Raw genomic sequence first — 27,825 nt, 5'->3', positions numbered from 1 at the left:
ATGCTCCACCAATCCTTGTGACTTGTATACTTTTATGGAGCTACAGGGGATGTTTTTGCAAGATTGCCATCAAGTGGAGTCCAAGGCCATGCTTATTTATGGTTACTTGATGGCCTTCATGTCAAGCCTGCATAATTTGACTTTGGAATGTCAGGTAATCCACCTTCTAGAATTACTTTTCTTCTTTGGATTGCCTTGTTAGGGTATAGCTAAATTGCTTGCATGTACACCATGTCAGGTTTGTGCACTTCCCTACATTCCTTGACTAACATTCTCCTATGCACATCGGGGTCAAGGTTTCCCCTCCTTGACCATTGGTCTCTTCTCTCTGACCAATTTTCTATATATAGGTTGTTAAGCCTCAAAGTAAAGGGTTCTCTCCCTACTAGCTTGAGCTAATCTTTGCTCTTTCACTTCTCTTGAAGATTTCTATATTTTCTTGCATTTTTGCAAGTGTGAGTTTAGCCATTGGCTTGAGAATGAATTGAAATTATCATTCTTGCCTTCCTTCAACTTATGCATGTTGTGTATGTTTTCTTACCTTCATTGTAAGTGTATGTTTTGTGGCTTTCTTTCACGTATATGTTGTGTTAACTTGTTTTTGGGTGTGACTTGTGGAAAACCACCCCTTTTTAGATTTAGCAAATTCTAACCTCCATACATGCATTTGGGGTCATTCATGCAACTGAAGTTTGTGCATCTCCTAGATATTTCGATTGGTTCTTTGTGTCAAATCTGGGTGTGGAGAGAAACATCTCTTATCTTGGTGCATCACCTCCTTTCATTTTAGCATTTCCTTCTTCCCTTTTCCTTTGCAAGCTGTTACGATAGATTTAAGAGTAGAATTTGGAGTGTTGAGTTGGTTCAACAGTTGCACTTAGATAAAGAAGGAAGTCGGCCTTCTCCGGAAATTCAACCCCCTTGCACAAGGTCCCACACTTTGAGGTTGTTTCCATGTTTCACGAGGTTGTTGAGTTGATAGCTCACCAAAAGGGTGCAAACTTTTGTGACAACAGTTACCATGTGCAGTTGGTTGGAATCATTTTAGAAGGTTGTATTGTGATGTGTTTGGGCCCCCTCTGTTTCCTAGAGAAAACCGCATTTGATACTATTGTTCCAGATGCCCTAATTTATGTAATATTGTATATTCTATTTGTGGCCAACCTAGTTGAGGCTTTTGATGAATAATCTTGTATATATAGATGTGCAATTATATGATTCTAGATATGAAATGTGTGTGAATTGATGTAAAGTGGATGTGAATGATATGGAAGCAAATTTGGTGCAAAAGTCAATTTATGAAGAGATTTTATGATGATATTTTCAGCATGACAATATTCTGAGACAGTGGTTGATTTCAGATGTGTTTGCCATGATATTGGTCGCTTGACACAGCTTCATGATCAGGAGATCTTGTTCATTTCAATTCATCAATTCGCTGTACTTGCCAAAAGAAGGTGCATTCCTTTTGGCAGCTTGTATAGTCCTTTGTATCTTGCCCTCAAATTGTGGGACTTAGTAATACAAGTCCTATCAAGTTCAGTGAGCCCCTTGGCCTTGAACCTAAAACGTAATCAGTTATTCATATTGTGAGTCTGATTCTCACTGTGGTTTTTCCTTGTTAAGGGTTTTCCACATAAATCTAGTGTGCATGTGTTCATTGTGTTTTGTGCTTTCATGTTGCATAATTGCAATAATAAGTTAATTGTGGTTTGAAGTTTTATAAATCAGAAGTTAAGTATTTTAAGTTTCAGACTTATTCAACCCACCGCCTCTCAATCCTGTGGTGTGTTCAACAGAGGCCACATATAGATATATTTTGGGAAACCATGTACCACTCTTTTCCTTAACTTGGTGATGCAAAAGATTGCTCATAGATTGATAGGACCAAAGAAATTTACATCAAAGCTAGGAAGATTCAAATGCTTGTTATGAATCATCACATGTCACAAATTGTCTACAAGTCCTCCAAGTAGAAATTATTGAAGGAAAGTTTATAAAAATAAAAATTTTGAAATTTTATGTATTTGATAGTATTTCTTTTTAGCAAAAGGCAATAAGCTTGAATAATTATATTAATATAAGAGTAATTACAAACTATATTACTCGAGAATATGACAGTGTAACAGAAAGGTCATTTGTGGTAACCTTGAAAGGGTCATAGCCGAAATAGCAGAGAGCTAGACAAAAAAAGGCCCTAAGACCATGATAAGGCTCATTACAAATTAGGAAGGGCTAAGCTCAAAAAACATAGAGTTGGCCAAATAGACATCACACAACGCAAACCAAGCTTTAGAAACATATGCTAGTGCATCAAACAAAGGGAATATCTTGCCATGTACCTTCATGCTCCATCTTTCCTTCTTTTTCTGCACCTTCATCCACTGGCTTGTCGGGGCCAACAATCGAAAAATTTCCCTATGCAAAAGAGTTAGCAAGAAGGTTGGCCAAAGTTCGGACAAGTGTTAGGGGGGCTATCTTTTCTTTTTGTGTGGCTTCTAGAGTAGGAGACAATGCAAGGCATAGAAAACTTTAGAGAAGTGGGCAATCACTTGTGGGCTGAGGAGCTCACCATAGAGGGACAATTGCTGCTTGAAACGGTGACAATCGTGGGAGTTAACGCTTTGCTTGATAGCCTTGTACATGAGAACAAACTGATGCTTCTTTATCAAGTAGAGGCAAGCAAACAAACCTACAATCCAAGCCTTACTCGCATGGAGGTCCTAAATTTTGGACCGCAACATCAAGTGTTTCCCCATTGATTTATTCGTCTTTAGAAATTGCATTGCAATTTGAACCAAAGACCCATAATTTTGCAAAAGATCAAAACAATTTGAGAAGAAAATGGATAGCACCTCTGATGGGTACAAGCTCCTTGGGGTAGTCACTTTTAAAAGCCCTTGGCCTAAAATACTCCTAATCGCTTGCTCCACCTTGTTGCATTCCCAAGCAAAGATATTCTACAAGTGGGATATTGTGAAAACACCAAAGATAGGGAATTTCCATTCCTAAAGGGAATTGCGATATGGTGGTTCTACTGGCCGTAAGCAATTGACATCAGAAGAGAAGGGGAGATACCGTTACGTGGCAAAAAGAAAATGCGGAAATATATGTAGGAGAAGAAATCCCTTTATGGAATGCCCACAGGCTTGCCAGCAATGGGAGTAAATTGCATTTAGTCCCCTCGTAGGAGGAAAAGATCGCACAACAGATCTTAGCAGCAACTTGGAGGGAGAGTAAGAACAACTTAATCAGCATGTGAGAAATAAATTTGGAGGCAATCTAGCATGAGATCAAAGGAATTTGCCAAGAGAGAAAAATAAAGCCCCTGTTACTTCATAAGTATTGAAGCATCCATACCCAATACTAATAGGAAGGCTCGTGCAAGCCGAGTTATCAAATGATGATAATCCAATGCTAAATTGGAGGGCATACTTGAGCAATTAAGACACAGAATCAACGAAAGATCTGCCAACTGGACATTGAGGTAGACAAGGAACACATGGCAGCACTGCACTAATTCAAGAGAAAATGTGATTGCTTGAGATTGAAGAGATGCATTATAGGTCAGAAAATGGAATGGGACCAACATTGAGGCAGATGAGGAACACATGGTAACATCGCACGCTGATAAGAACAAAGTGATTTTCTGGAGATTGACGTGATGCAGCTATTGGTCAGAAAATGAAGTGGGACCTCCCGACTAAGCATTGAAGCGGATGAGAAACACATGGCTGCTCCATGGGCTTACAATACTGAAGGGGTTTTCGTGTGAACAAATTGATGCGCTATTGGTCAAAAGGAAAGTTGGAACTCCCGACAAGACTTCAAGAAAGAGCCACAAGACTGAATAACTTGCAAGTTAAACAAGAGGTTAGAAGCTTTAGGAATGATGAGGCAATGAATCTTTGGCAAGGATAATTGCCATCATTGGGAATTGAAGACGCTCCAAGTGAGTGAATATTTGGCTCCGCTGTTCCAAATGGCATGCCCTACTAGCAAGGAAATTAGCTGTGTAATTTGCTTCGTGAAAACAGTGACCAATTTGAAAATTAGTGAAGCGGTGAAGAGTGGCCCAAACTTCCTAAAGGACATACTTAATTTTCCAATTTGAGACAACTCTGTATTTGTAGGCATTAATGATGCTTAGAGAATCTCCCTCAATTACAAGAGTGTGGATATTTATATTGATTGCAAGCTTTAATCCTGAAAGAAGAGCATGAACTTCTGCCATATTATTGGTGCCATCTAGAAGTTTACCAAACAAAGCTTTAATAACAATACTCAAACTGTCCCTGAGAACAGACCTCACTCTTGAAGGACCCAAGTCACCTCTAGCGGCCCCATCAAAGTTAGGCTTGATCTGATCTTTAATTGGGGGGAACCAACAGACTAGCTTCCTATTGATCTTGTTTGTTTGATCTTGCTTGCTCTTGTGCTTCTCCTTACAAGTAAGTTCATATGCCTCTAAAAAAGTCATCATTATTTATGGAAAACTTTAGCTGAGTTTCTTTTAAAAAAACATTTCCATCATCTACGATGAATTACGAAGGCTTGAACTCTCTTGATATGCTTCTACCATCTATATGTACACACACTACCTACAAGGCCTATTAATGATCATTTCTCTTTATTGACCTATGCTTGGTCAACAATATTTCTCATGAACCCTACCATTATTTGCTTTACACTAAGCAACTTTCATTACACTCGCTATTATACAAGTTGAATTGAAACAGATAGTTTTATAGATTAGAGATTAGAGATTTTTCTTATGTTGATTCAGATTTGAACTGCTTACTCATAAAAGAAAATGGAAGGAAACAAAAATCCTGAGTCCTCCAAACTAACACCAAATGGAATTTTTCACTTCATAATAGAATATTTTACTATTTATGGGGACATTTCCACAATAGCTTTGTCGTCAAAAGGGAAAATAAGGAACTATCTATTTCCTAAGATTTAATAAATGGTGCTTTGTGTGGCATTATTCCATATCCAATAATTTACATTCGGTAAAATTTCTATCCAAAGCATAGCCTCTATAAACCATAAACAAGAAGCTTGAGATATATCATATATATAGTTAAAGAATATCCCTATTATAAAAATAAGTAGCTATGTGAAACTTGTCAATTCATTGTCCTCTTTTTAGAACGATATGTTGCATGATTTCAATAACTTATGACTGTTTCCAAGTCTATGGGAAGAAAATATTTTAGAGTGAGGGTTATAAGCGACCATCTATTATAAATTGCTCACCTACATGAGGCATTTCACACTTCTGATGTTTTGTTATTCAAAAGAAAGATTTTGTTAAAAACACCAAAATTTCTCAACAATCCTTATTAGAAACTCGATTCTAGTTGTTTAGACAAATAGGCATTAGAGTGATTATGTCAATTATTCATGATATCAACAAGATTATTCTAGAGATGTACTAGGTATATCATTATCTATATAGGAATGCATACTGTAAGTGAATTGTTATATTTGTTTTGGTATCCTTGGTGAGACATTGAGTTCTTCAAATGGTGATTTTTATGTATGATATTTATTAGTTGTAGTCTATTTATTATTATGAATACTTAAAATCAATGCCTTCAATCGAGGTTGAATTTTTTGTTTGATATGAGTTGTTTATATGCTCATTTAAGTTGTTATGGGTTACTTGTATGTTTTGTCTCAAGCTTTTATTGGTTCTTCAAATGGTGATTTTTATGTATGATATTTATTAGTTGTTGTCTATTTATTATTATGAATACTTAGAATCAATGCCTTCAATCGAGGTTGAATTTTTTATTTAATATGAGTTTTTTATACGCTCATTTAAGTTGTTATGGGTTACTTGTATGTTTTGTCTCAAGCTCTTATTGGTAAAGTATTGCATATCTAGGTTATGAACTTAGTTGGGTTTTCCTACATATTGATAAGCATTATTACTTGAAAGATAAATTATACAAATCTATTCATAGGGAATCCCTCATTGATTGTAGGATATTCATCAATGTAAATTTATACGTTATGGCAGTTGAAACTTTAAGGTGTTCATGATTAAATTTTTGATATGAGTAGCAAGTGTGAATATTATCTAGTCAATGAATTATACTAAGAACATTAAGTTGCACCATAGTATGTAGAGTTAGGAAATGCATTCTTATTAAGGTACTACCTTAGCATATTGAAGTGATCCATTGAGTTTAAAGACCTTACATCTATATTGTTGTTGTGTATGGTTATTTCCTAGTTGCATGATGTTGAGTATTGAAAGTTGTGTCATGAGTCATACAATAATGGTCACAATATGTGTGCAAACAAAGAAAATTTATTGTGTAGGTAATCACCTAGTGCTATGTTATTGAGATGAACCTAAAAGGGTTACAACATATTTATGTTGAAATATGAATAATAATGAGATTAATATGAGATCTTTATATCCTTAAGGGAAGTGTTGTGGAGTTGCTATATTGTGAGATTAGTTATGCTTTCATATCTACAATTAAGTGTTATTGATTGATAACAAAACCTAGGTTATGAGATTTGTGCAAAAATACCTAGTGAGGGGAACTACATGTGACTTTGATCTCATTTGGAAGTGGCTACATAGGCCCAATCCTTGGGTGAAGGATGTCCTTGTGAACTCATGTTCATTGGGGGAGGGTTTAGGGGGGTAAATAAAAAGTTTGGGGTTGTTCCTAACTTGTTTAACCTTCCCCTTCAATAGGATTTGGTATGAGGATAAAATGGGGTATTAGATGGTTATGAACGAGTAAAGGAAATTTGATAAATTGTACTTAATACATAATGTGGTTGAAATAGCAAGCCGAATAAAATGAATGGATTTGACTACTTTATAGTCAGTATTTGTTTATGTGTACCTATTGAGTAGAGGCCATCTTGTGTGGGATCAAAGTGATTTTTATGTATCTGTGAAATTTAACCCCATACCTATAGGAATATATGTATAGGCTCTTAAATTAGTCGATTGAGATATACTTATCTAGGTGCACTTGACCAGTATTATAAATCCTATTATCCTATTATGTATGACCCCGTCAAGTGTGAACCTTAGGCTATTTGAGCAATGACAAGTAGTCATTAGATCATGTCAATGATCAATGTTTGGGATGCAAGGGATTATCTAGTATTCACCTAGTTTATGGAGGTGAAGGTTTCTAATGGGTATCCTAGATATGATATGACAATAGTTGCACAAGTAGTTATGCTATTGTGCAAGTTATAGTAACCAGAGATAACCATTGCATCAGGAGGGTTGGTAGGCAGTCACCTATAGTATGATGGTGATCAATGCCAAGTGCTATCTAGGATTGGGAAGAAGATAACTAACAATATCACTAAGGTCAACAACTGGTATATGTCAAATGATACTTCTTACTAGGTGGATAGATTTGTCATTGGTGGCCTACATGCAATTGAAGTCGGAATCAACTAGGCTACGACATTCATTCACGACAAGAATTGTGGATCGCATAAGAGAGGGAAAATTTTGGCGTCACTGCTGGAGAATTATTAAAATATGCCTTCATCCCTGAAACTTATCGAGTTATTTTTCTTGGAGCTCTCCCATGAATTTCAGCGCATGCCTGGAAATATTCTAAGGACGCAAACCCTTAGGAGACTGTGATTTGGACGCAAACCCAAATTCAGTCAGTGGGAAATCCATTTAGGGTTTCCAGTTGTGCTTATTGGATCGAATTTCAGATTCTACAGATTTCTTCCAAATTTGGCGTCTAGGGTTGGCTGAAAATAAATCAGAATTTGATCAACATCTTGGACATCATCTGGAGGTTGACTTAGCTACATTCATTAATGGTTCCAGAATCGGTAGCAATTTCAGTGATTATCAGCAATTTATTGTCTGCAGATGGTTTAGAGTTAGGGGAATAAAATGCAGAATATCATTGCAACGACCACCATACAAAGAGGCAATCTGGACACAGAGGGAAGCCAGAAAGCAATAGTCCATCAATATATCGTGTGCAGCAAACTTGGAGCCAGATTAGTATTCATTTGGCCTTGAGCCTTAACATTTAATTTATTATTTACTTAATAAGGACGCCATGATGGAATAGAAAATCGATCTTCTGTAATAAGGGTGTTAACAGCTTTCATAAATAACGATTTGGAGTTTAAAACTCAAATTGACCCTGTAGCTGTTTGGTAGATATTCTTGCATCTGGACATTGCACTCATCAGCAATTTTTTAATAAGACACTTCTGGAGCCTCTGGGTATGAGAATTCTTGTCATTCAATATTTTAATATTTAGATCTGGAAAATAATTTGAAGCTGTCAATAAAATCAGAGTTCTAAATTTTAGATCAGTCCATGCTAATTTGTAAATTATGCTCAGAAAATGTTATTCTTATGCATGTGATGAATGTTAAACCCTTTGCATTGATATTTGGTATCACGCTCCTAACCAAAAAACCGAAAAAACCAAAATTGCAAACTTTCAAAAAACTCAGAAAACTCAGTGAAAATCAGAAAATCAGAATTGTCAAAGGGTAAAGTCAGAATTCTCAGTGAACAGCTAGCTGGGGATCTTACAAAATCCTCTTCTTGATTGTTAGATGGTATACTTGACCATGTTGAGTTGAGGATGAACCCCCGATATAGTATAGGATACATCAAATCCTCTTCCCAATTTCCATTGGCACACAAGATTGAGGAAAAGAATGGGATTCGAGACATAATATGTAATGCACCGACATTTATTTTCTATCTAGAATGCACAATGGGAAAGTATTACTGAGCCATTATGGATGAGCTAGTCATTGGTGTATTTGTGATGTACGTTGGAGCTAGTCACTGTGTATATGTGATGTATGTTGGAGCTAGTCATTATATATTTGTGATGTATGTTGGATCTAGCCACTATGTATGGGTAATGTATGTCGAAACTAATCATTGTATTTATGATGTATGTTGGACAAAATCTATGTATCAATCAGTATGAGAATTTGGGTATTATAAAATGATATGACCCCTATGTATATGTGTATGTTTATACACTATTGATTGGTGATTTTTAGTATAGAACCAACCCTTGATGGTAAATTGTTATCATTCCATTATAATTGGACTAATTTGATAGATTGCAATGTTTAATTAATAATCATAAGTCAAAAGCAAGATCAAAGATCTCATATAAGAGGAGAATGAACTCCCTCTATCATTGGTGTGTGCACTACAAAGCCTCTAATTTCCCAAAGGGGACCTATAGGAAAGGTCATAATGAATGATCCCTCAAGGTTTAGGTTTGGTTCTAAGGATGACCCTAACCTTGGAAGCTTACCACTTCTATGTGTAAGCATATAAGAGGTGATGCTATATTGACGCCACCATGGTGAAGGAGAAATTATGATGTTAGAACTCCTAAGCTAGAGGGAAAATGCTTGGCCTATTAAGTTGATAATCGTTATTAAGTGAATTAAAAAAATTGTTACATCTGAGGGGTGAGTTTTACAAAATTAAGTACAATTGTCTTGAAATAACTTGTGAAAGTGCAAGAGCTATTGAGCGCCATTGTCATTGACGATCTTTAGAGTGTATGGAAGCAATATATTGAGTTTCAATAAGTCTATCATGAATATGATTAGGTCTGCTGATACAAATTGACCATGCTTTAGTGAAATTTATAATGAGGACTCCATGATTCAAGGAATTTAATAGAATCCAAGGAGAATGACCCCACATAAACAATTGTCAAATGAGTGAAATAATCATTGATGAGCATTGAAACATGTTGGTGCAAAGAGGGGTGTTTGCTAGCCAGTTTACTCCTTTGTAGTGTAAACAAGGTAAATTATCTAGTTCCTACTTAGGACCATTTCACACGTGTTCAAATGTTAAGTTTACTTAATGAGATAAGAATATTTCTAGGTCTTAGGCGTCATGTGATCTTATTCTATCTTATCAGTAGTTGTCATATCACATAGGATTAAGACACTTGTCATCATTATACTTAGTCCTATCTTTCAGCCTTGTTTATATAAGCAAAGTCTCATATGTACATTTTTTTGTATTGCATAGATTGCATATAAACATCATTGATCATATTGATCTAATTTATTTTGCATCTATTATTGTAAATTTATGCTGTTGTTTTTCTCTCTTGCAGAAGGTTGTTTTGGTTTTCGAGCTGATATTGGTAGCTTGAGTTCTTGAGTGACTCTAACAAAACAAAATGTCCACATCCTTACAACTCTTACTATTTGTTTAGTCCCCAAAATATTACAAAATATTATGTTGGGTGAGTTCGGCCACTTTATATATTCAAGGTGTTGTTATAAGTAGCTAGGTCGGAGCCCCTTTCTAGGGCCGACCTAGCCCACCTAACGTGTGTATAGCCCTGCAGGTCTTTAGAAGGCTTAAACATCTTGTGTTTAACGTTCCCTAAGTGAGGCGGTACATGTAACTTATGGATTAACCCTGCCCTATCCTAACGTGTGGGGTTATTTGATTTTGGCGCCACTTTATGTCTTGCATTGTAATTAGACTCCTAGCCGACCTGAGGCAAATTGATGGCTAGAGTCTCATATATATATATATTATGCTAATGTCATTGAAGCACATACATAAAGTGAATACAATCCCTATCTTCTCTGTGATCAGCGAATTATACTCAGAGGTTAGCGAATTACATTTAGAGGACAGCAAACTCTCTTGAAGGACTGTGAGCTGGTCTAAAAGGGGGCAGCAAAACATCATCCTTGTGACAGAAGATCAATCTTGTAGACAGCGGCCTCAATCTGCCATCCTCCTTGTCACAGCAACAGTTGTATTGCAGATAAGTCTATGATTGCTATCTGCCCTAGGGTTCTGTGCATATTTGCTGACAGCTTCAAGTGTTGAAGCTCATTGTAATTTCAATTGGTTCTTGCCTAATCTAGATCTTTGGTTGTTGGGTTTTTCCTCCAAGAGGGAGGTTTTCCCAGGGTACATGTATGTTATGTGTATGATTTACTTTGCATTCTGATTTTCTATTCTATACTGCTAATCTGATCACTTAAAATCAACATGGTATCAGAGCTTGGTTCGAATTAGGGGTAATCAGATTAATTGTAGTTGTTCCTTCTCTTCCTATTTGCTCTCATCACTTCACTCGAAATGTTGAACTGTCTCAGGGTTGAAGATAGACTAGATGGTCCATCCAACTTCACGTCATGGAGATTCCGAATCATGCTTGCATTGAATGGAAGTGATCTTGCAGACTTTGTGGAGAGATCATCCATTGAACCTGAGGCAGAAGAGGAAAAGACTTCATGGAGGAAGAAAGATTTTCAAGCTCAGAGAATGTTGGTTGACTTCGTGAAGGATCATATTGTACCTATCATCTCCAAGCTGAAGACTGCCAGCAAAATGTTCAAGACATTGGAAGAGATGTACGAAATCAACAACACCAGTTGTGCCCTAGCCTTGAAGCAGCAGCTTCATCACATCAAGATGATGAAAGGTGAATCCGTCATAGCATACTTCATGAGGATTTCTGATTTGAGAGATCAACTCTCATCCATTGGGAAGGTTGTTGATGACGGTGACTTGACCATGTAATGTCCCCACCTTTTTAGCATCTCATTGGAGTTCTTAGCCTTTACATTCTCCGAAGGCTAAGTGGAGAAATAAGGAGAAATTGATTAAATTAATTTCTTATTAAGTCATTAAATAAAATAAAATTAAAAAAGGTGACTTTATATTTAATTAATTTAATTAAAAGTGACTTAAGTGATTTATTTAAATATTTTAATGTTATTATAAAGTTATAAAGTAACTTTATAATAATAAAGTCACTTTAATATTATAATGTGTGAATATGTCTTTAATCCCACATTGGCCAAGAAAGTGTTCGAGCTCTCATAAGAAAGAATAAGAAGGGACTTAAGAGCTCATTTTATATCATCCATCCAGAGAATTGATATTTGTTTGTTATGAACTTGGGAGAAGAAGCCAAGGGTTTCTGATTCAGTCAACCATTGGAGAGCGACAATTCTTCAGTGTTGCAACCATTTGAGGTGGTGAAATATCCACTAAATTTGGCATTTCAGGAGAGCTTCATTCTGGAGTTCTATTTGGGCTTTAAAAAGAAGGGAAGACATCTAGGGTATCCAGATTTTCGAATATATATTAATTGCAGACCTACAGTTTCATTTGGCAGCCATTAAAAATCAGAATTGAAGCAATCATTTCAAAATACAATTGCTGCTACAGTACCCGCGCTACAGTACTGCCGTACGGACTGCTACAGTACCGCGTGAACAGTAATTTTTTCAAAAAAATTAAAATTTGCAGTTGGCAGATTTTTTTCAACTACTGGGACAGCAAAAATCAGGTTTTTATCTTACATTGTAATGAATTTGTTTTCCAGGCATATTGGCCATAAAACAGAACAAACATTCCCTTGATAGTTTCGTAAATTAATTCCAGCAGTAATATTATTGTTCCAGTATTATTTTAAGCATAGGAGTTTATTCCAGTATTGTTTCATTGCTCATTATTACCAAAAAAAAACACAAAAAAATCTATAAACATTCAAAAACCAAAACAAATTCAAATCTATTGCATTCAAAAGAAACAGTCAGCAGAGGAGAGCCAAGTTGGGTTCTTACAGACCATGCTTGCTCTCAATGGTCTTCCGACATCTTGGGAGTCTTACATTCAAGGAATTAGTGCAAGATCAGAACTTCCCAAGTTCGATCGTTTGAGAGCAGATTGCATACAAGAAGAGTCACGGTTGATAGCAAGAGGAATTGAGCGTGATCATTATGATGTAGAAAATCAAGTCCTTGCTTCGCATATGGTTAAAGGCAAAGGAAGGAAGTGGGATGGAGACAGAGACTCAGATCTTGCCCCTAAATCAAAAAGGAAGAAGGACTTATCTCACATCAAGTGCTTTATGTGTGACAAGTATGGTCATTTTGCTCGGGATTACAAATTCAAGTCTGCTCCTCTTGCTTCTTCTGCCAAAGTTGGTATAGGGACATCTCAAGAAGAGAAAAGGTCAAATGAAGACTTCCTTTTCTAAAAGGAGGAAATGCTAGAGGGAGCTTGAAATCTTTAGCTTCAGAGGGATCTTGTCAAGCTCAAAGGGAGCTAGTTTCTTTCAGCTTCAAAGGAAGCCACATCTTTTGGGTAATGCATTCTTCTCTGGGAGAAGTTTGAGGTGAAAGCCCTCGTTCCACCCTCTGCGAGTAGGTATGGTGGATCCAGCCTCTGCGACTTGGCATGGTGGTGGTGCATTCTTCTCTAGGAGAAGTTTGAGGTTAGAGCCCTCGTTCCACCCTCTGTGAGTAGGTATGGTGGATCCACCCTCTACGAGTAGGCATGGTGGTGATGCACTCTTCTCTCGAAGAAGTTTGAGGTGAAAGCCCTCCTCCATCCTCTGTGAGTAGGCATGATGGATGTCATGGAAGAAATTCCATGATGCACTTGTGCTTGTTCAACCTCTGGGAGTAGCTATGGTGAACATCATCCATGGGAGTAGTCATGATGATTGTATTCATTTGCATTGTTCATGGGAGCAGCCATGAATCTCAGATCTTGTGAAGGTCTCCTCCCTAGCTAAGAGGGAGTGTTATAAGTAGCTAGGTCGGAGCCCCTTTCTAGGGCCGACCTAGCACACCTAACGTGTGTATAGCCCTGCTGGCCTTTAGAAGGCTTAAACATCTTGTGTTTAACGTGCCCTAAGTGAGGCGGTACATGTAACTTATGGATTAACCCTGCCCTATCCTAACGTGTGGGGTTATTTGATTTTGGCACCACTTTATGTCTTGCATTGTAATTAGACTCCTAGCCGACCTAAGGCAAATTGATGGCTAGAGTCTCATATATATATATATATATATATATATATATATATATATATATATATATATATATATATATATATATATATATATTATGCTAATGTCATTGAAGCACATACATTCAGTGAATACAATCCCTATCTTCTCTGCGATCTGCGAATTATACTCAGAGGTTAGCGAATTACATTTAGAGGACAGCGAACTCTCTTGAAGGACTGCGAACTGGTCTAAAGGGGGCAGCGAACATCATCTGAGGGTCAGCGAAACATCATCCTTGTGACAGCAGATCAATCTTGTAGACAGCGACCTCAATCTGCCATCCTCCCTGTCACAACAACAGTTGTATTGCAGATAAGTTTATGATTGCTATCTGCCCTAGGGTTCTGTGCATATAGCTTCAAGTGTTGAAGCTCATTGTAATTTCAATTGGTTATTGCCTAATCTAGATCTTTGGTTGCTGGGTTTTTCCTCCAACAGGGAGGTTTTCCCAGGGTACATGTGTGTTATGTGTATTATTTACTTTGCATTCTGATTTTCTATTCTATACTGCTAATCTGATCACTTAAAATCAACACAAGGAATCGTGATATTTGCAGTATTTGAGACAAGTATACAAAGCACACTCATCAATGTTGATACACTAATCGCCAAGCACCTTTATTTATCTACACCATCTTCTAATAAAATTTCCATCTCAAATATGCATTTTTTAATTTTTTTTAGTTTCATTTATTTCAATATTATAAATTTGTTTTATAATTACAAATTTTGTATTGAGTTTGTATGTAATTTCCACAAGTTTTTTAATTGAGTGGGACTGGAGTATATACTCCTTTATCCACTCAATTAGGCACCACTGCTTGACTGAAAAAAAATATAGAAAATTTGATATATGTGCATTCCAATTTCCAGCTCTTTTCACATAAAAAAGCCATATATAATTAAAAGGTGACAAGGAATTGAGATGTAACCCTTAAGTTTTCTGGCATCTAGACAACTTGCCTTAAATCTCTTTAGAAAGAGACAAAATCTACACATGGAAATGAAAGCATTCTCAAGAAAATGTTGCCTCTTTTTATCAGGACAATGATCATATCAAAAGGAAAGTACATCTAATCCACCAAACAGAGGTTCAAATTAGGAAATGAAATAAAAAGTGCGCAGAATCAACATAAGGCACCTTTTGATCTACCAAAGGGGCCAAAAATAACCATGCAAATAAGAATAATATAAATAGATTTAAGAATGATATTTAAAGAAGACAAAGAAAATAATTAGATTGAATGTGCATTAACATTCTAGGTTGCAAGAGATCAGTCTATAGATATCAGACAGATATAGAGCACTAACGAAGAAAGAGACTAGATCACAATGGGATTGTACTTGGTATAAAATGGAAGTGTACGCAGTGCAACATCTAGCGCGAACTTCCCTTGGCTTGTCTTTCCAACCTGAGTATACACACGAACTTTATTTCCTGCAGTTATCCAACAAATTGGCAATGTGAGTTTCACTACATTAGTGGTAAATGTTTTCTGCCACTACTTGCTTTTGAAACAAAATTTATATGCACCTGTTGTACTTGTTCCTTCTATATAATCAAATTCCCCCACAACAATTGCCACCAAATAGGTTGACATAAGAGGTGATTCTTCAAATGACATTGTCTTAGAAGCTCCATCAATCTTTTCTTCAATAGATGGCATATTGGACAAAACTACACGGTCAACAGGTGCTTGAACTGTTATTTTAAACTTTGCCTGTGAGGATGAGCAAAACTGTGTTATTGTAGATTCTGCTAAACAGGAAGCCATACGTATGATGCAGAGAAAAGGAACCCAGTCAAACTTGAAATTTAAAATGACTTGCTGAAGAACCCAACAGTGGCTTTTACCTTTTAATTATCTTGTCTTGTTTTATATATCAAAATATTATTTGATAAATTTTCAACCGGCATGTTTGTTAATAAAGAAAAATGAAATAGTCAAAAAAACATGTCTGATTACTTCAATAAGACGATTTACAATTTCCAACAGAAGCACTATAACAGTATTGTGCTTGCTAAAAAATTGCCCAAAGGTGACATCATAAAATATAACTTCTTAGTATTATCAAGGCAAGAACATAAGATGATTTTGCCACCACATTAGCTCATGAAGGAAAAAAACTATTAATAATGTTTTGGTGTTTTAGTTTTTGTAGAAAACTCAAACAATACTATTTTGTTCTCCAAGACCCATTTTAAACAATCAATATTAACAGTCTTCACAAATTTAAGTTTTTCATGTTTGAGATAAAAAATATGGCTTCCCACAACCAGCTGGTGTGAAATTGGTTTTAATAAAGTCATTGAACCTACCCACAAAAGAAATTTCATCGTAAGTCTTGAAGCATCGAGGAGCAAAATGAAATGCATAAGAAAATGCAGGTGAAGGGATTAGTTGATAGGAATGACAATTAAAATATCTACATATTATTTTAGGATTTTCACTACTCAGCTTTCACTTTTTATGTTTTTTTCTATTCATCACTTTTCATAATTTTGACTATCAGGAGCACCTCTTTCCCTTGTTTATTTCTCTAGGAAATCAGACAAATGCAGTTAAGCTATAAAAATTAATGCAAACCAAACCTAAACTTGGTAACTATGCTTAGAAAAAAAAGAGAAGGCTTCAAATGATGGACAAGAACGAATATAAATAGTTTATAGTTGCTCTTTATACTTTTTGATGATACTTAATTATATGGTTTAAAGTGAGAAACTATCACCAACTTAAATAGTAGTTTCATCAATTACAATTTATCAATTTCATTTATGAGAATTAATCTTTAATATAGACAACCTTTATAATGAGATATTGGAATATATTATTAAAATGATTATGTTTGTTATATGATTCAATTAATAAACATTAAAGGAAGTACATGAAACAACATACAAGCCACAATACACATTAGAGATGGAGTCATGTGTGAAAACATTATTATAAAAAAAAGGAACACAAAAACAATGCATTTACTAATGTATGTATTATGCATTAAATTGCATCCAATATAATAGATCTCTTTCACACATTGTCTCAAACTATAGGCTAGCAACATATAACCTCCAAACAAACTTTCTCACCTTCGAGGTTCAATCACAATAATAATGTCCAACCTTGGCACATCTATACAACCAAATAGATTGAGTTGCATAACCATCCAACAAAGAAGTTTGATCATCTATTTGTGTAACTACCACATAGAATACCAGCAATCAAATAGCTATATGATGACCATATTGTGATTTGCATGCTACAACTAACATGTAAGATAACTTCTCCATATGGATAATCATCACACATAACAAGGACGTCAAAGAATGTTGACTCACTTCTCCTAAACCATATGCATGCCTTCCTACACTACAACCAAACATTTCCCATGAATTGTAGTACTAAAGAAAAACACCTAATGAATTATAGTTGCTATATATCTAGGTATCTCCTAGAATATATAAGGGAAGACGAACAACCAAATCCTTAGCCTTCAGAGGCTGATCCTTAGGGCACAAAATAGGAGAGGAGAGCTGAAAAGGCCCTCGTTCTTCATCAAAAACAACATCCCGACAAAATATGAGACGATCAGTTTCTACATCAATCAACCAAATATCCTTTGTGGTTTTCACTATATCCTGAGAACATGTGTTTTTGGCTCTTGGTATCAAGTTTTGTGCGCTTAGCATATGGAATCCAAACATGAGCTGTAGAGCCAAAGACTTTCTAGTGACTGATTTTGAGCTTCCTACCAAACCAGGCTTCCTGTGGGGTCTTCTTCACAGCCTGTGTGGGAGACCAATTCAGAAGATAGACAACAGTGTAGATTACCTCTAACCAAAATTAATTTGGAACACTTCTATGTTCCAACATAGACCGAGCCAATTCAGTTATTGTGTGGTTTCTCCGCTCAACAACACCGTTCTACTGAGGGGTGTAAGGTGTGGTAAGTTGATGTTTGATGCCATTATGCGCACAAAAGTTGCAGAAATCAGAAGAACAAAATTCCCCCCCATTGTCAGACCTAAGAGTTATTATTTCCTGACCAGACTCTTTCTACTAAGGCCTTAAACTTCTGATACACCCTAAACACCTCTGATTTTTGTTTAAGAAAACACACCCACATTTTGCGACTAAAATCATCAACAAATAACTGAAAATACCTGGACCCAGTAACTAAAGGAGTGTACATCGGTCCACAAATATCAGCATGAACCAATTTTAATACCTTGGAATCTCGCCAAGAATCACCATCTAAAAATGGAGTCTGATGCTACTTTCCAGCCTGACAAGCTCCGCAAACTCCATGATTCTGAGTCTAAATCACAGGTAAGCCAACAACCAGTCCCTCCCGAACTAGCTGAGAGAGGTAATATATGTTCAGATGCCCATACCATTGATGCCAAAGATTGTTGATAGAAGAAATTTTGGTAGCCATGGCATGCTTCCGAGAATCACCAGTATCAACAAGTCTATAAAGACCATGATCCTCAATACCACAACAACTGTAGTGCAAGTCTCTTGATCAACAATATAGCATTTGTGTTAACTAAAAACAACATCTAGCAGAGGAGAGTGTCTCATAATCTGACTGACAGAGAAAAAGTTGAGTTCCATGCCTAATTAAATTCCTCCCACCAGATTGAATCTACACATTGCCCTTCCCAACAATAGTAAACTCTTCCCCTCCTCCAAAGAACACCGAATCAGTGAAAGGCATGTATTCTGTGAACCAATCCCTCTGATGAGTGAAGTGTCGAGAAGCACTTGAATCAATGTACCACGTATTGATGTGTTGCTCAGGCACATGCAAACTCAGAATAAAATACCAAGGTATCTTATCCTCTCTTGAACAAAATCTCTTGGATGTTGAAGATTTAGCTTAAGGATCACCCTAAAAGACTCCAAGGTTCATGTATGTAGGATCACTACGTGTGGATAAGCCTAGTTGGTCGTTGTGATTGTCGTTTCATCAAGGGGCATTTATGGTTCGAAAAAGATCTCATGAAGTGACTGGTAGATGCTATACAATAGGATTTCTTCCTAAGACTACTAAATGATTACTGAACAAAACGGCAAAAGAATGAGGGTTTTAGAGGAATTCTAAGCTATTCTAAAATGAATGGATGAAGAAATGACACAAGTGAAACTCAACTAGTTACAGCTTTGCCATACACAAACAACTCCACTAGAACTAGTGCAATCTTCTAAGGATGTTTGAAGATTTTTCAAATCACTGCTAACCATAGACATCATCAATAGAATGCATATCAATGATTAAGCAACAATCGAACTTAAATACTTTCAAATGTTCCAGTTGACCACACAAGGCTCACTTACAATCAGCAAGAAAGATAGTGGTATGGATGACGAACTTCACAATATATCAAATGCAACATTCCATCATGTAATCTAAACATTAAAACTAAAATAAAAGACTGACTTGAGATGACAAAAGAACCATGCAATAAGCTTCAAGGATTGAGCAAAAACACCATAACTTCAATGTTTCATTCAACAAAAAGCAAACAACAATTCTTTGAGTCTTTCTCTTGCCAATATTCTAGCACTATTACTCTCTTCTACTCTATTGCTATAGCTATTGCTTACTAATATCACTATTAACCTTTACAAATGAAATGAGTGGAGCTTATATAGGACTCCCAAATACAATGAAGGGTCGAGATCAAATGAAGATCAAAGGCCAAGATTTTGCCACCTAAACCCTAATTAGGGTTTAATACACATTAAAAGCCTATCAAGATAATCATCATCATGAATCAACCAATAAGAAGACAACATGTGCTGACACGAAAATCGAGGAAGCATCCTCCAATAGAAAAATGAAATGCCAAGTGGACTCATAACAAACTTTCTTCTAGAATTTTGTTTCCTTTTTCCTTCTCCTTCCTGGCATATTCGATGAATCTAGACGTCATGCTTTCAACCTCAGCAATTGGAATCTCGGGTAGATTCTTCATACGTTCTTCTAGGTGGATTACTTCAACAAAGGCTGCAAGAAGTGTGACCTCCCATCCATGCTCAAGTTCTTTTGTTTTATCAATGAGGAACATGGTGGCATGCATAAGATCTAAATGTTTTTCTATGATCGGTCCACCTTCTCCCTGAAAGATAACTTTTATCCTGCTTTCTAGTCCACGAATGTCCACATCCGTTTCAATTTCCACCCTTTTGTCAAGAATGATGCATATCACCTCAATTATCTTGTCATGAATAGGATGAACGGTGTCTTCGACTTGACTACATCTGTTACTCACATCTTCAAAAAGGATTTTCTTCATTTGAAGCAAGGTCGACCATTGTAACAGATTAGGAGTTGATTCCTTTCTGATTACCCCTTCTTGTGTCAGTATCTATCTAGGTTCTTTCCTTATTACTTGCAATACTGGAATCGTGACATCCTTAGTATGAGTGAAGGCATCAACTATCACCATGAGGTTATGAACCATCTCAAGAACTCGAATGGCTCTACCAAGTATCTTCATCATATTTCTTACAAATTCATTAGCCATTGTGAAAGATTTGCTGATCCAAGCCTCTAGAAGTTGTGCTAAGTTCTTCATTTTCTTCATATGATCAATTGACTCAGCAAGAAGCAAGGGAGGTGGTGTGGTTGCCGGACTTCGACATGTCAATGGTTGCTGAAATTGTTGAACATAGTTCCTCCATGCATTGACCTCCTTTACTAAACTTTTGTTTCTCTATTTTGGCCTTTAGCTTCTCATTAACTGCCTTGACTTGTTAGTTTTAGCAATCAAATTAGCAATATAGAACAGAAAATCAGAATGCAAAGTAAATCATACGCATAACACACATGTACCCTGGGAAAACCTCCCTCTTGGAGGTGAAAAACCCAGCAACAACTATCTCATATTGTATTATATTAACCATACAACAGATTTACAATATAGCCTTCTAGGGCACAAGCACAACTTATCTAAGATATAACAATTTGAAGAATCAAATTCCTATAGCTCAATTTGGCAGTCAAGATTTGACTTTGTTGTCCTTGTATGAAGTGTACTCAGCCTTGCAAGATGTTCGCTCAGTCTTGATAGGGTTCGCTGGGTTGTAACTCTACTTCGCTTGCTGAAGATTGCAGGTCAGAACACAAGGGCAGATTGCTGACTAGTGGTTTGCTCACAGCTGAAAGGAGTTCGCTGACCTCTAGATTATGTTCACTGATCTTCCAATCAAGTTCGCTGACTTCTAATACTAATTAGCTATCACTAAAGATGATTTGTTGATTATAGAAGGCAATTCGCTACTTGATGAAGATAGAGGATATTCACTGAATGTGTGTCTTGTGACCTCAAGTCACTTCCTTTATATACATGCCTTTAACCCTTATGCCTAGGTCGGCCTTGGTGCCAATTTACAAATTCAATTTGCAAATTAGATAGAACCTACCCCAAATTACACGTTACATATTCAATAGGTCCTGACCTATTGAATTACAAGTTACACAATGAATAGGCCTTGCCCCATAACCATTATAAGTTAAGTAAGTTGAGCGCCCAAATAGGGCTTGTCCTTAACATTCACAAGTTACATTGATATCTATTTGGGCCCAGCTCAATTACAAGTTATCCAAATTGGGGCTCAACCCTAAACATTAATCAATTATATCAATACAATTAATTTTAAGGCCAAGGGCCACATTAAAATTAATTACGCTAGGGATTCGACCTAGCTACATTTCAACACTCCCTCTTAGCTAGGGAGGATCCCTTGAATAATCAAGTTACAACGTGACCATGCTTCATGGACTCTTTCCATGATATTCATCATGCATTCCCATAGAGGATGGTTCCAAGATACATCCTTCCATGATATTCACCATGCATGTCCACAGAGGATGAATTCAATATACATCATGGACTCCTTCCATGATATTCATCATGCATACCTACAGAGGATGAATCCTAAGTACATCGTGGACTCCTTCCATGATACCCATCATGCATACCCGCAGAGGATGGATCCACCTTGCATTGCCCGCAGAAGGTGGAAGAGGTCTTTCACCTCAACTTCTCCCAGAGAAGAATACAACACCACCTTGCATTGCCCACGGAGGGTGGAAAGAGGTCTTTCACCTCAACTTCTCCCAGAGAAGAATCCAATGTCACCTTCCATTGCCCACAGAGGATGACTCCACCTTGCATTGCCCGCAGAGGGTGGAAGATGCAACTTAGTGCATCATTGGGACAGAGACTCCTTCTCAGCCAAAGTTGTGTTCTCAACAACTCCAAGTCTCTCTCTGAAGTATTCAAACTTCACACGAGTTAGAGGCTTGGTGAGAACATCTACAATCTGCTCATCAGTGCTGACATATTTCAGGTGAATGGCACCTCTTTGTACCATATCACGAATGTAGTTATAATGAGTTTCCACATGTTTTGACCTGTCATGAAACACGTGATTAGTAGACATCTTAATACAACTCTGATTGTCACAATAAATGAAAGTGAGTTCCCAAGGTTGTCCGAACAACCCAGCAAGAAGCTTGCGAAGCCACACTGCTTCTCTTGATGCCACACTCGACGCAATGTACTCAGCTTTTGCAATACTTAATGCAACTGAGGATTGTTTCCTGCTGGCCCAGAAGATAATAGCAGAACCTAAACTGAAACAAATTCCTGAAGTGTTCTTCCTATCGGATACACTTCCTGCCCAATCAGAATCAGAGTAGCCTTCCAAGGTGATGACAGTGTTGATTGGATACTTCAACCCGTAGCCAACTATGCCTCACAAATATCTCAGAATATGCTTGGCTGCAACAAGATGAAAATGCTTCGGTTTGTTCATGAACTGGCTGAGGGCACTCACTGCATAACAAATATTTGGTCTAGTGTTAACTAGATATATCAAGGATCCAATCAGCTGTTTGTACTCCGATGGATCTGCAAAATCAAAGTTAGCTGTAGAAACACTGCAATCCATTATTCAAGATATCAATTCATTTGATCCTTGGCATACTTCTAACTCTAGAGAGTAATGCATTAGGCCTAGTTTTATTCCAAATTCTGAAACTAACTCTTTCTAGTTAGAAATCGTATGTAAATCAGAATTAACATTTCAACATTAAACCGATAGGATCAACATCATGCTTACAAAATCCTAAGTTTATAGAATATTGTCAATTCTTTCATCAAAGCATTTTACTAAGGATTGTAGGGAACATAGAACTCTCTCTTAATCCTTAATATATTGTTGTGACAACTAGATCTTATGAAGATTACATAGTATAAGAATCCACTAAGGAAAGCAACCATCATAAGTATCACAATCATTATGAACATGGCATACCTTCAACCATCTTCTCAAGTGAAGGAATGAGCTGAAAGCTTGTATGGGCTCTCATGTCTATTCCCAAGCTCCCTTTGAAGCTTGAAGCATAATAGTTCAAGACTATCTTGAAAAGAAACATCAATCAGACATGATTCAACATCCCAATAGAATGAATTAATGAAAATTCATGAACATGATTCAAATATAAAAGAACTTATCTCTTTATTGGCTAGACTCCCACACAATCCACCAACGTTCTTAAGTTGTTCCATTTTCAAGTCCATGGATCTCCGATGGCTGCGTGGCCTTCGGCTATTTCCATCACATATCATCTACCTTCAGCTCAGCAACAACATATTGAAGTTACACACAAGGGTCGCTTGGAACTTCACCCTTCAACCCTATGAATTGCCTTAAATCAAATTTGGTGGCTCTCTAGTCATCAATCACTCTTCCTAAATGAGGTCGTTGTATACTTAGATGATCAATTCGAATACCTTTAATCATAGTATAAAACTACACAACATTATGTAAACTGTTGAACAAACAACAGTAAGATAACCGCGTTTGTGCAAGAACTGAAAAATGTCATATGTTGATCACATCTGATCATATTATTGTATTATTGAATTGCAAAAATAATGACTGATAAGAAGAACTAAAACAAGTGTATGTCTTCAGAAAAACAGTGTACATAATCCAAGTTGTCTTTCCAGCCAATGCGTAAAACTAATCAGAAGGAATACAGGATAATTATGTAAGCACCAACCACTCAATTGAAGAGACACATTGTATAGTTGAGTACAAACATATGATTGATAAATACCAAAAAGAACTGAGGCCACAAAATCTCCATGGTGGGAGCGTGTTGACGTGGATGAAATCGCATTGCTGCAAACTCCATACGGCCAACGCAGAATAGAATAGCCGACTGATTATCCTACTCTCTCTTGAGATAAGGAAGTCTCTAATGCTGTTTTCTAAGTTTGATCAAAGGAGACTACCTCAAGGTTTCTTTTGTCAGGTCTTGACTGCGGGATCTCTCAGTGGCTTGATGTGTTTATGCTGGAAACACAAGGGGACTTACGTTTGATTGGCAATTCCATGTATAAATTCCCGGGGACCTTTTACGGTTTTCTTTCAGGTGACGTTGGTTAATTTGAAGCTGATTTAGCAGGACTGCAGATTTCTAAAAAAAGGGATAAAATTGGGAGGAAAGAAAGGAAGGATAGGGAGAGAGAGAACTGTAAATTCTAACTAGGACAGCAAATTCAATCAAGTAGACAGACACCTCCAGGAAACCAAATTAAGCATCATCAGTCATTCAGACACAATGTTTGCATAAACTTAGTGCAATCTTCAAAGGAGAAACCAGATTTTCATATTACCAAATACGATATTAGAACTTCTACATTCATGATATGTATATATTTGATAATCGAACTGAATCATAAAATAGCCCAGATTAACCATGCGGAAAGGGAAAAAGCAATCAGCTATCCTCTAATGGTATGGACTGTGGAGGTTCTATCAGATGCTTGGTAAAAACTGCTGTGCAAAATGAACAGACATAATTAAAAGCTTTCTAAATTAAATGAAGAAGGAGACCATGCACTCACAAGGAAACTTGAAAGTAATTTTAATCCATTGTATTAATTCCTGCAAATTCCTTCAGAGCTTTCGCAACAATCCCAGAACTTCCTCTGAAATGAGGGAAAACCAGTCCCTTTAAATAGGTTTCCAAAAATGGATGAATGGCCAAGATCTAATCTAGACAAGTGGCCCAGATTCATCCTTACAAAAAGAGGGACCCACACCCATAAATGGGGGGTAAATATCAACAACCACCCCAAAGGGAGCAATAACTACCCAAAAAAGGATAATTACAACAATTGGAATAATCAAAAAAAGGTGTACAAAAAACTTTACAATATGTTGACCAGAAGTCAACTGTCACCCTTTTGGGACAAAAGTGCACCTTTTAAGACTTGGAGGGAAAAAGGCATTTTTGAGAAACTACTTTCTCTATTTTGGTTTCACATTCTTTCTGTAGAAACTGGTCTTCGCCATGCAGGTATTCTCGCCATAAATCACGACCTGCTGCTCGATCCTTGCGAACATATTCCTGAAACTTGATGCATAATTGGAAGAGGAGACTAAAAGGTGGCATGGGAGGGTGGCGAATTTTGTACTGCATGCCTTCGAGATATTGGTCCACGTGCCTTAAACCGTCCTTCCAGCTGGAGCGATTACGCTCAAAGCACAATATGTCTGAATGGAACTGACCAGCAAAACTCAAGTCTTCAATGGAATAAGAAACCTTATCTGCTCCCAATCTTTCCTCCCAATCCGGCCGGATTACACTGTCGGATAGGTCATTTATCCACCCCGAAACCATTGATCGGAGGATGGTCTTGCCTAGTTCTTGCATGTTCCCCAGAATTGCCTCACATGCGTCATTTTCTTTGTCAATAATTTCCTGGGCGTCGTTCTTCATGGTGACGGTCCAGTACCATTCCTTGAGAACACTGATGCCATGGGGATCTAGGATGTCAGGCAGTGTGGGAATCTGTGTATGTGTCCAGAAAAGAGCTCTTATGAGGGGAAGGGTAGAGGCCGCTACTTCATGCATGTGAAGGGATTCTCTCTTTACCTCCAACAGCCTCACTAGAGTGAGCTCTCGATGGAGAGCCATTTCCTTTACTTCTCTAAGGATCTGTTCTTCCTTTTTCTTGATGTCCTGCACCCATTCCTTGACGGCCTTTGCGGTATCCCGAATTCCTTCAAATTCAGTTGTGGTCCTTTGCGCCAATGCTATTGGGGGAATATGGGATTCAGAGGGGTTGTGTAATGGCCGTGGGAGCTTATCGATGTATCCCTCGGCTTGTTCAGCACGGGCCCGATACATATCCTTTTCGGCAGTGATTTCCTCGAGCTGTCTGAGTATGTTCTGCACTGAGTCCTTAAATTCCTCCTTTTCTTGCTCTTTTGTAGCTCGTCCGATGGGGACAGTCGTAATGCTATAATCTGCCAGTGTTATTTGATCTGCTGGCTTGTCCACGAGCGGGGTGGCAATATGAAGAGTGCGGTTCCTTTGCTCATCCCTGGTTATCTTAGAGTATGTTCTTGGTTTCTTCTTCCCTTTAGCTTTTGCTTGATCCATTCGTGAGAAGATGTCCTCCAGATCGATGGGTGCCTTGGTGGCAGCCCTGCGCTGAGCTCTGGCGATCAGCCACTCTTGAGGCACCGTCTGGGTTGAGGATAGGGTTAAGTTAGCACCTTGTTCTCCCATGCTCTCAACCGGCTGATCACGAATTAGCAGTTGTCCCGCCATCGGAGGGGTGAAAGAAGGAGGAAGCTCCTTGTTTGCATCTGAGTTCTCCCCTATTTCACTGAACAATTGTCTGACATCCTCCTGCGACGGTTGCTCCTTGGTTCTCTCGAGCTCATGAATCTCGTCTGTTCTTTGTTCCCCTTCGACAGTCGAGTCATCCTTAGCTGCATGGAGGAGTAGCAGTTCGTGACGGCTCTGCTGGGTAGGTTCATGCACTTCGATCCCCTGGGTGGATGGGATTTCTCCTTCCTTTATTTGGTCACCCGGCTTGGTCGAATTGGGGCCCTTTTGCTCGGTGTCCGGCATATCTGGAGCAGGAGGATCATTGGCTTCGAATGCATCTATGTCGCTCTGGGAAGGCGGAGCAGGTATGCAATCCAATTCTATGGCGTCGTCGGACGAACTGGGGTCCTTTGAAGATGAAGTGGTCTCTGGCCTCCTTATGGGAATCTTCTCCCTTCTTGTTCTTTTGGACGTCCGAGTCCCTCTGCAAGCCTTAGCTTTCTTTCTTTTCTCTGGTTTCTCAGCTGATGTCCTTTCATCTTCGGAAGACTGAGAGTCGAAACTGCCCATCAGATGGTAAGTAAACTGGACCCCCTCATGGACTAGCCTCTCGATCTGGTGATGTAACCATTGATCTGTGTATCTTGTCGGGGCTGCCATAACTACTTCGAAATCCGTGATTGGGTCTTGAGACCAATCAACGCCTGGCAAGAGGTGCCTTACTGCCTCGAATTCTCGGACTTGGAGGCAGTTCCCCGAGTCTGTGAGCTGATCCGGGACCTGACGGTACTCAAAGAGTCGCATTTGCTGCACACTCAATCTAGAATATTCCCGTCGCCTGACTTCGTAGTCATCGGAGCAATTTTTCCAATAATCTTCAATTGACTCCTTTGCTCTGTAGCGCCTACCGTAAGCTCTCTTCGCCAAATTGTCATGATCAAAACATTTCCTTGGGAAATGTTCCTGTAGGCCATAAGAGGCTAGCTCTGCAAGGGAATCCTCTGCTAGGGTGGGGGTTCTTAATTGGACATCATGGCTGCCTATGATCATTGGAAATGCGAATCCAGCCTGCTTGCTCTCTCGTAGTAATATGCCGGCAGGGCGTGATTGTCTTGCCACCTCCATGAGGACTACTTTATCGGTTGGGTACCGCGGAAGTCGAAGGGGAGCACCATCGAAGCCAGCTATTCGGATGTAGGAGAACCTTGGGAACTGAATGAACCAGGCCCCATACCTCTGCACTAAAGTGGTAGCTTGCTCTGAGAGCCTTATGTGTAACCCTCCCTGCATTAGCCTGACTAGGCGCATTGTGA

General features: G+C 37.9%; 1 protein-coding gene across 1 annotated transcript in view; it reads right to left on the bottom strand.

Moving 5' to 3' along the window:
• The window catches only part of LOC131061913 (aminopeptidase M1), a 261,597-nt gene that overhangs the window by 143,791 nt on the left and 89,981 nt on the right, over positions 1 to 27,825 (bottom strand). Inside the window, exons 6-7 of the mRNA XM_057995764.2 lie at positions 15,399 to 15,585; positions 15,209 to 15,302 (exon numbers count right to left, since the gene is read on the bottom strand). Of these exons, the coding sequence (XP_057851747.2) occupies positions 15,209 to 15,302; positions 15,399 to 15,585 (281 nt within the window). The remainder of the gene's footprint in view (positions 1 to 15,208; positions 15,303 to 15,398; positions 15,586 to 27,825) is intronic.

Source organism: Cryptomeria japonica, chromosome 9, assembly GCF_030272615.1.
Source record: "Cryptomeria japonica chromosome 9, Sugi_1.0, whole genome shotgun sequence".
Taxonomy (NCBI): domain Eukaryota; kingdom Viridiplantae; phylum Streptophyta; class Pinopsida; order Cupressales; family Cupressaceae; genus Cryptomeria; species Cryptomeria japonica.
Note: the sequence above shows the minus strand (reverse complement) of the source record. Positions and strands in the feature narration are given on the sequence as shown.